The sequence below is a fragment of the Galeopterus variegatus genome, unplaced genomic scaffold (genome assembly GCF_000696425.1).
Source record: "Galeopterus variegatus unplaced genomic scaffold, G_variegatus-3.0.2 Scaffold6801, whole genome shotgun sequence".
NCBI lineage: Eukaryota > Metazoa > Chordata > Mammalia > Dermoptera > Cynocephalidae > Galeopterus > Galeopterus variegatus.
Window position 1 is genome coordinate 18,100 of NW_007732912.1, and position 9,982 is coordinate 28,081.

General features: G+C 45.5%; 1 protein-coding gene across 1 annotated transcript in view; it reads left to right on the forward strand.

Moving 5' to 3' along the window:
- The first annotated feature begins 343 nt into the window (after positions 1–343).
- The window catches only part of LOC103606722, a 20,182-nt gene continuing 10,543 nt past the window's right edge, over positions 344–9,982 (forward strand). The window contains exon 1 of the mRNA XM_008591272.1: positions 344–775. Within this exon, the coding sequence (XP_008589494.1) occupies positions 421–775 (355 nt within the window). The 5' untranslated portion in view covers positions 344–420. The remainder of the gene's footprint in view (positions 776–9,982) is intronic.

A 9,982-nucleotide genomic window follows, 5' to 3' on the forward strand; every position in this document is an offset into this window, starting at 1 on the left:
GAGACCCCCCCCCCCAAAGTGGATTTGGTGGTTATGGGGCTGGAGAGAAAAATGGGATGGGCTACTGAGGAGGTGTTGGTGAGGTGACAGTGTCGTCTTCCTTCCTCTTCATTTTCTCCCTCTAGAATACTCCCTCTGCAGCCCCTCCTTTCTCCTGATCTAGTCCAATTTTCCCCTCATTTCACCTTTTTTCCACCCTCCTCACCTCTTGCTCAGTCCCGCTCACTCTTCTAGCCCCGCCCCTCCAGCCCCCCTCCCGCTAGGCCCCGCCTCCCGCTAGGCCCCGCCTCCTGTCTAGGCCCCGCCTTCTCCTCCCTTCCCCGCCAGCCACAGTGCGGCTACCCTGTCACCCGTGCCCCAGCCCCCAGAAAGCCTGTACGCGGCGTGCCCTCCAGACGGAGGAGCCCGAGCTGCGGAAGGATGGCGGCGGCGGCGGCGGCGGCGGGCGGCTTCTCCGAGGAGCAGTTCCTGAAGGCCTGCGCTGAGCTCCAGCAGCCAGCGCTGGCCGGGGCCCCCTGGGAGCTGCTGACGAAGACCTCGGGCATCAGCATCCACCGGCTGCTGGACCAGGTAGCGGCCGGCCCGCGGGAGGACCGCGGCGGCCGGAGCGCGCCGGGCTGCCGCGTAGAGGGCACCGGGGCGGGTCTTCTGGAGAGCGGGGAGGAGCTCCGGCCCGGCCCCGACCCCGGCTCCAGAGCGAGCGCGAGGGCGGTGCTCCGAGGGAAGCCCCGTGCAGATCCAGGGAAGTTGGGAGGTCATCCGAGTTCAGCCTCAGGTCGGGCCCAACTGAGGAAGTAGTTTGTGAGAAGTTAGTGACTGAGTTAAAACGTGGGTTGGCTGATTCCTAGGCCCATGCACATGGCTGCAGGGGACGGGGATCCCCTCTCCCCAAGCGGTGCCAGTGGCGGGGAGGAGTGGTGTTCTCGGGCTTGGATATGCAGGAGTTTTCAGGGACTGGATGTGCAGGATGGCTAGGGTGGGGGTGACTTGCTTCTGTTGGCTGCTCTCAAGTTATACGACAGAGGGCACCGGGGCGGGTCTTCTGGAGAGCGGGGAGGAGCTCCGGCCCGGCCCCGACCCCGGCTCCAGAGCGAGCGCGAGGGCGGTGCTCCGAGGGAAGCCCCGTGCAGATCCAGGGAAGTTGGGAGGTCATCCGAGTTCAGCCTCAGGTCGGGCCCAACTGAGGAAGTAGTTTGTGAGAAGTTAGTGACTGAGTTAAAACGTGGGTTGGCTGATTCCTAGGCCCATGCACATGGCTGCAGGGGACGGGGATCCCCTCTCCCCAAGCGGTGCCAGTGGCGGGGAGGAGTGGTGTTCTCGGGCTTGGATATGCAGGAGTTTTCAGGGACTGGATGTGCAGGATGGCTAGGGTGGGGGTGACTTGCTTCTGTTGGCTGCTCTCCCTTACTTCTGAGTCGCACTTAATAATTTGAGTCTGAAGCTTCAAGCAGAAAGATTAACTAAAGGTGTAGGAGGAATGGAGTGGCTTATTAAGAAATTCTCAGGCGTCACTGGAGGCTTTTGGAACCAAGTAGCCATCCAGGTGGAAGGCATTGCACCCGAGGCCTGTCATCAGAGGCTCGTCCTCAGTTGCTTTGTGTGATAGTGGCAGCATGGCGAGTAGGTTAAAAATCGCAGGCTCTTATTGTAGGTGACATCGACGTTTCCTGGCATAGGATGGGAGTACCACAGTGTTTGTGCAGGAGGAGCCCTGGTGCTCGCGTGGTTCAACACCAGGTTTCATAGATGAAAGACACAGGCCTGGAGGGGTGAAGCCATTCTCCAAAGGGGCCCAGCTAGGTTAAGGGCAGAGGTAGGATTGGAGGGTTTATGGTCCTGTGACTGTTAAACATGTGGTTGCTTTTTAAAGCAATTGCATTTTAGGTTACATGGAGTGGAGTATGTCTATATTTTAAAGCAGAAAGCAAACACTTGTGATAGAATTTGTTCATTATTTTAAACAGTCATAAAAACCCTGTCCCACCTCCTTCCAGGGTTGTTAGGAGGTTCAAGTCAAATTTAGCAGATGTGTGTGAAAATCTTTGAGAGCTGTATATAACTCTACAATGCACAGGACAGCCCCCTGAAACAGAGGGGCCCAAATTTACAATATTGTCAAGGTTGAGAAACCCTGCTCTGAGTAAGTGACGAATACTGGTATAATGAAGAAATGTCCTCTTTGCTTTGAAGACAGTCCTCCCCTCCCCCAGTTACTAGGGCAGTGGAACATACTAATTTGAACACTTGAAAATAAGACATTCTCTTTTATAATCCAGAACAGAGCAGTACGAGAAGTGGGCGAGCTGTCATATTTGTTTTTCTGTACACAGTTGTATCTTGGTGGGTATCATTGATTGGACTTACAGTATGAAATTCTACTCTAGTCCCTGCCATTTCAGAGACATTAATCTCCTGATGATGATTATCAGCCTGGAGGAGGCCTTGTTCATATTTTCATTTAAAACTTTACGGAATGTAAAAAAGTTCTAGGTGTCATTTCATATCTTCACCGATTGTTTTCAAATGCATCCAGAGGGAGATGTGTCTCTCTACTGCATTTGCACATCAGTAAGGTTAACAATTAATCACTCAACAGACTCTGAATGCCTGCTGTATACCCAGGACCATGTCATTTCATATCTTCACCGATTGTTTTCAAATGCATCCAGAGGGAGATGTGTCTCTCTACTACATTTGCACATCAGTAAGGTTAACAATTAATCACTCAACAGACTCTGAATGCCTGCTGTATACCCAGGACCATTGGGTAGAACAAGATGAAAATGAAGCCCACAGTCTAGAACAGGCAGAACTAATTTCCTAGTATAACTTTTACAGATGCTTCAGTGCAAAAATGGATGTGTTTTCAGACAAAGTCCTTTTATCTTCTGACTGTCACATCTTCCTTACTAGCCACATGAAGGCATTTGCCAAGTTTTGTTGATTCGACTGCTCATCTACATCTGGCATCTGGCTCATTTTCTTCCCTTTATCTTTGCCATATTGGATTCTTGACACCTCTCACCTAGAATTGCAGTGACCCGTTAACTAGTTTCTTGGCCTTCCACCTCTCTGGGCCCCTCTATCCTACACATCACAGCCCAATCACACGTCTGAAAGAGAGGCTGTGATCTTATCACTGCCCTTTCAGTGGCACTACTGATTGCACAAGTAATAATAATCATCATCACTGTATTAGCTAAAACTTACTACATGCTCTTATAATCCAGCCGCTGAGTGCTTTGCAGGTATTGGCTTACTCAATCCTCTCATCGACCCCATGATAAGGTACTATGAGTATCACCTTTTTACCTATATGCAAATGAATACATGGAAAAGTTAGGTTAAGTGAGTTGCTCAAGATTCCAACTGGGATCAGAGCCCAGCTGTGTGGCTCCAGACCTGTGCCTTAAATATTGCATTGCCTCTCTGAACAGAACACAAATGCTGCCTGTGCATTGAACTGGTGTGGTCCCAGCTCACCTTTCTAGCTTTATCTCTCATGCATGACTGCTCCGCACACCTCACCTCTTCTCCTCCAGCCAACCCAGACCACTCCATCTTCTCCATGGACTTGTGCCATCTTCCCTTTATACAGACAGGGGAATTGAGGCCCAGAGAAGATAGTTAGCACACCCAAAGCACTTTTTCTAACAAAGCTTCCCCAAAGTGGAATAGGCCAACTTAGGAGGGATAAGTTCCTCATTATAGGAGGTATTTAAAAGAGACTGAAGACCATTTGTTTATATAATTCATTCAACCTTTATTGAGGGTCTGCAACGGGTCAGATGAAATGCTATGGATCTGAGGTAGAGTTGCTCTCCTGAAGATTCTTGTGGCTTAGTTGTGAAGAAGTTGTAAGTATGGGCTGGATTGATGGACCTTTACAGAGCACATTGCCACCGTGTGATATGGTGGTATGTTGATATGGCCCCTCCCTTTGCCTTCACACTTAGCATCAGAGGTGGCCAACTTGAGGCCAAGGCCATAAGGCTCCTTGGGGAGCCTTATTTAACAAGTCTTGAAACAAGGATGGACAAGAACAAAATTGTGATCATGTTCTAAATGATGGTCAACAAAGTTATTATTACATGTTTTTAAAAAACTGAGCTAAGTGTAAAGGCACTTGAGTTTTTAATGTAACAAATGATATTTTAAAATAAAAATAATAAAATTGTTGCCTTTCTATAGTAGACACAATGATTCCGAACCCTGTTCTTGGACAAATGGGCACTTTTGATGTACAAGATCTTGATATATTTTTTGTTTTCTCTTTTTCTATTAAATCACAACATTTTAGACTTAAGAAGTTTCTTCTAAGCCATTCTGTCCAACACCATCATCTTTTCCATTAGCTTCTTTTTCCTTCTTTTTTTGTATCCTGTTTCCTTCCTTCCTCCTGTTTTTTCCTTCCTGCATTGTAATGATAGTAACTTACCTTTACAGGATGCTGCAGTTTGCAAAATGCTGTCACATATAGGTTTTCATTTATCTCTCTAAACAAATCTGGAAGATAGGCAGGTATGGGCTTATTTTCCTATTTTATAGATGGGAATAAGACCCAGAGTTGTTAAGTAAGCCACATAAGACCCCGTAACTAGTAACTAGCATGAGCCAGTCTACTTTGTTAAACTCAGTACCAAATAGGCAGTTTGCTTTAATGCGAGAACTATGTTCTCTTTCTGGAGGCTAAGCAAAACTACACAAGGGCTTCCATGTGGTATCATGGGAAGAGTGTGCATTTTGGAGTCAGATAGTCCTGGGTTGGAATCTCAGCTCTGCTTCACTGTCATTCATTTATTTATTCAGGAAATACTTATCGACTGCTTCCATGTGCTGCTTCCTTTGCAGACACCGGGGATAAGTGGTTAGCAAGGAAGAAGTAGCTGCTGCTTCAATGAATGAGCTTCTTGAACATGGATCATAATCACTGATGAGAATAAGCCCATAGTATATAATGAAAGATTGGGTGAAAAATGCTATGAAGAAAATAAAGTGTAGAGAGATGGCATGGCAGGGATGACCAGGGGTGATGTGATGTGTTTTAGGGAGTCTGGAAAGCCCCTCCACAGAGGTAACATTTGGGTGAAGATACAAGTGAAGTGAACAATTGAATCCTGCAAGTATCTGGAGGGGAGATGTGCTGGAGGGTGTTTCTCAAAGCTCAAGCACGTTAGGATCACCTGGGGAGCTTTAAAAGCAACACCATTTGGATTTGTAGAGGGAGAGAACAGACCTAGGGTTGCCAGCGGGTTGGGGGGAAGTTGGGGAGAGGTTTAGTTAGGGATATGGGGAATAATTTCAATTTGAGGTGGTGGGCATGCTGATAGTATTGATCTGATTGCCACACCTTGGCACATCTTGGGCACAGGTGCTGACTGTCAGCTCTGTGCCCCACGAATAGGTATAATCGATAAAAAATTTTTTAAAAAAGAAAGAAATTGATTAATGGACACAAAGAATGATCACATTTTCTAATAATAAATATGCTAATTATCCTTATTTGATCATCACACATTGTACACTGATATTGATATTGATCTCTGTGGCCCACAAATGTGTATAATGAATTAAGTTTCACTTAAAAAAATTTTTCATTAAAGAGGCACTAACGTTATCTGAAAACTAACATGCCTGACAGCAAACCAAAACACCACACCCTCCCCTAGGGACTCAGATTTAATTGGCCTGGGGTGAGGCTTGGGGCAATCCTTTTGAGAAGCTCCCCCTTCACGTAGGGGTTGATAATTCTGTTTTCTCCACTTTTGTTTGAAATTCTTCGTAATCAAAAAAATTTTTTTTTAAAAAATAAACCTTGCAGAGAAATAGATTCATGTGAGCATGCTGGGCTTTGAACCACTGAAGTGAGGAGGAATGCTAAGTGCCAGTCCCTGAGCCAGGCTGAGCCTGCCTTGTTTTCCAGGAAGAGACAGAGGCCAACAGGCCCAGAGTAGAGCTGAGGCTGGAGAGTGCTCAGGGGCCCGGCCCCACTTACTCACCACCAGGTGACCTTGGTCAGTTACTTCTTCATTGTGAAATCTTGGCTTCCTCATTGACAAAACAAGGATAATACTTTTCAGGGTTGTCGAGAGGATTAAATGAAATACGTGGTAGAACGGTTTTCAAGCTTGAGTGTGCATGAGAATCACTTGCAGGGTCTGTTAAAAGTCAGAGTTGAGACCCCACCCCCAGAGTTTCTGATTCACTAGATCAGGTGTGGGGCCTGAGAGTTTGTTTTATTTATATATATAGATATTTTTTTCTTTCTTTTTTTGCATTATATTTCTAACCAGTTGCTGGGTGATGCTGAAGCTACTGGTCCAGGGACAATACCTTGAGAACGGCTGTTGGATGAGTGTCCTCTAGCCTGGTTCTCAAGAGGGTTCTGACATTGAGAGGTAAAGTTAGAGGCAGAAGAGTCCCCTAGAGATGAGATGCAGTGGAAACTGAAAGCTGAGAGTGAGAAAAAAGAATATCTTAAGGCAAAAGCAACATCAGTTTTAAAATTCACTCTCCCTGATTTTTAAATTAGTGGCCCTGTGGGAAGTGAATGTGGTCCTCTGAGTAGTGCTGAGAAGTTCCCCTGGGAGAAGGGCCATGGGTCACTTAGAAGAGCTCTTCCGGCGATTTGCATTCAGGCCTTGCAGGAACTTTGGGCACATTGCCATGCCAATAGCCTCCACTATGTGCCCATAGACATGTGAAACCAGCACGCAGAAGTTCACAGCTTTGATTATCCAAGTAAATGTTGGATTGAAAAGATTTGGCTGATGGCTTGACTTATTACATGTTAAAATCTAAATGCCTGGCAGTATAAACAGGGACTGCCTACATTATGTTTTTGTCCTTGAATAGGTCTTCTAATCAGTTTGGTGAGGAGCAGACAGTACTTTCCCAGGGACAGTTCTTTCCTGGGCTCTTGACCTATTAAAATACTCCAAGTCTGGCATGACGGGCAGAACTCTGCACTTAGCCAGGCTGGCCTTCAGGAGGGGAGCACAGATTCAACTCACATGAAAACAGATTTACCTTTACACATGAGGAGCTGCCACTACGTCCCCCAGGTGGGATCATAATCCAGTTTGCATCATGAGCTCATTTTACTTTGGGATTGTGAACCACTTCTGCCCACTTCTCCCACCCTTCTGGTTACCAAGGTGATTGATAGGCTGGTGATTGAACCCAGGACACTCATTGAGCCAGATCTTGCTAGTGGATGGGTTCATCATGTCCTAATGCTGGGCGCCTGCATGTGGCATTCTTTTTTCAGCTGCAGACCGAGGCCAGCTTGCTCTGTCCTTTTCTATCTCCCCCAAGCGTACAGCTGGAGAGACACGTGAGAGCCTCTGTTCTCCCTCTCCTCACTTCTCTCTCAGGATGAGCGTGTGTACGAGATGATATGAGAGTGCTGGTCTCAAGGTTTAGACTTGGTGGAAGGATGGGAGAGGATGAGCAGGACGCCCCACTTCTGTCTCCAGGTATAAGCCAGGCTCCACCCGCCCAGCCTGTTTTTCACCCGATCCCTGCATGGGAAGTACAAGAGGTGGCTATTAATAAAGCAAAACTCTGCTTTTTCATTCAGCCTGGAGAACCCTTTGAGGGGAGAGGTGGCTTGTAGGGAAAGATTGGAATTTCCTGGATCCTTGGACATAAAACCATACCAACATTTGGGGTGACTCAGGGGTGAATCAGGGGTAATGCTGAACAGAAGTTCTTGTCTCCATAAACTTGCCTTTTCTGGACATTTCTCAGAACATCTTTCAACCTCAGTTTTCTTTTCAGAAAAATGGGTTTACTGGTGGTTCACACCTCATCTTATCATTCTGCGGATTAAGTGGGATAATCCGTGTAAAGCACTCAGTTCAGTGCCTGGTATTCAGTAAGTACTCAGTAAGTATTAGCTAACATTATTTTACCTAGCTATCTGCAATCCTTAGGGATTAAACTTATCACATCTTCTTAGATCTCAAATAGTAAATCAGATTTCGTCAACTGTCTTTCTTCACACAGTCTTGACACATACTTCCCAGCGGCAGCTACAGCTTAGACTTCTACCATCAGAACAGTTTCACTTTGGTGAAAAATGCTTGCTTTTCAAACTATCTGAGTCTATTACTTGCCACAGAATGGCTGGAGTTCCACGGACATAGATTGAGCAGGCTCCCTGTCTCCCTGAGGAATGCTATGAACTCTTCTGTGAGAGACAAAGAAAACTCAATACACACTCACGGTGCTTTCACAGGTTAGAGAAGTTCGATTCCTTGACTGCCTTGTACCCAGTGATGTAGATGCAGATAAACACCATACATCGCCAGGAGTGCATGGTGTCTTTCTCCAGGTCAGGGCTGGAGTGGGAGCGTGGGAGTGCCATCTACAGGAGATTACTCCTATGCGGGAGTTGCAAATGTCAATTGCAAACATTATGACATTGACATTTCCCCAATATAAATGCACAAAAGCTCTTTTGGAATTTATTCTGCTTAAGACAATAACTGTACTATCAACAATAGCATTTTTCAAAATACTTTAACCCTACGAATGCCATCGAAAAGAAATTACACAGCTTTTTTGCACGCATTTGAATCACCCTTGTTAGGAAATGTAACAGCCTGATGTTTAGACGAGTCAGCCAGAATAACAACATGTTGAAAATGAATGATACCAGTAGCAAGTTCCCTCAGCCTCCATTTTTTCATTTATAAAGTGAAGATAATGATGCTTACTGCACAGGATTATTTCGAGTATTCATCACCAAGCACAGTGCCTGGCTTTGAGCAGGTACTGCATAGATGTTGGTTTCCCAAAAATGTGCATTATGTTACAGTTCCGAATCTTAGTTCTTTAATCTAGAAAAAGGAGATCATCGTACTTACCTTATTAATGAAAATTATATCTAAGATTTACTAAGTACTTATTATATGTACCACATAGAACTTTAGATGGATTATCTAATTTAATTCTCATCGTCATTCCATAAGTAGAAACTCTTATTAGACCCACTTTGCAAGTTAATAGGTAGAAGACTCTACCTGGACTGTGACTCTGAGCCCATGTTGTAACCATCATGCTATTTTTTCCGGCTATAGGGTTTATGAGGTGGCTGGAAAAAAAAAGATGGAAAAATTTGGCACTGTGCCTAGTCCATTGAAAGAGATAATATTCATCCTTTCTCCATCTCTGCCTTTCCCTGGTCCTTGTCTGAACCCTAAAGAAGCAGCAGCTAAAAAATACTTCTTCTGGCCCTTAGGAGGCCTATTGGACAAATACACAGGCTTGGGGACTCAGGGGATCATCTCAGTGGGAGGTCCAACCTGGGTGGTCTGGAGCAGGAGCACCGGCTTAGGGAGGGAAAGGAACGGGTTCCTATCCAGGCTTTGCCATCAGCAGCATCATTGCTGACTGTTGGCAAGTCACTAACATCTTTTACACAGGGATCTAAGGGCTCTTCCTGCTCTAAGATCCTATGTGATGGGTCTTCTTTACTTCAGTCACTAACCTGTAGTTTGGAACAATGGTTTGGAGAAAATGTGCAGAGAGAGTAGAACTGAATAAGGAGACATCATGGGGAGTAGAAGAGGTCAGTGTCAGAACACTAACCAACTCGTTCTGGCTGTCCCAACACTACCTGTAGAATGCAGGCAAGTCATTTGGCCTCTCTGAGCTTCATTTCCTCATATAAAGGTGGACATAACACCAGCTTCCGTCTTTATATCACAGAGCTTTGCTAACAATCATATAATATAATGAATAGAAAACTGTTTGGAAACTGGACAGTGCTTAGAAAAATAATTACTAATATTATTTGAAGAATTTATAGCAAGTCAAAGTGATTAGGCTCCTTTGAATACAAAATACATGTCTGTTGCAATGACTGCTGACAAATCACCAAGGGAAACCAATTCTGAGCTGCAAAGCCAAGTGGAAGCCTATGCCTGATTTCTTCTCAAGATCAAAAACATAGTGGATTCCAGCAAATTGATAA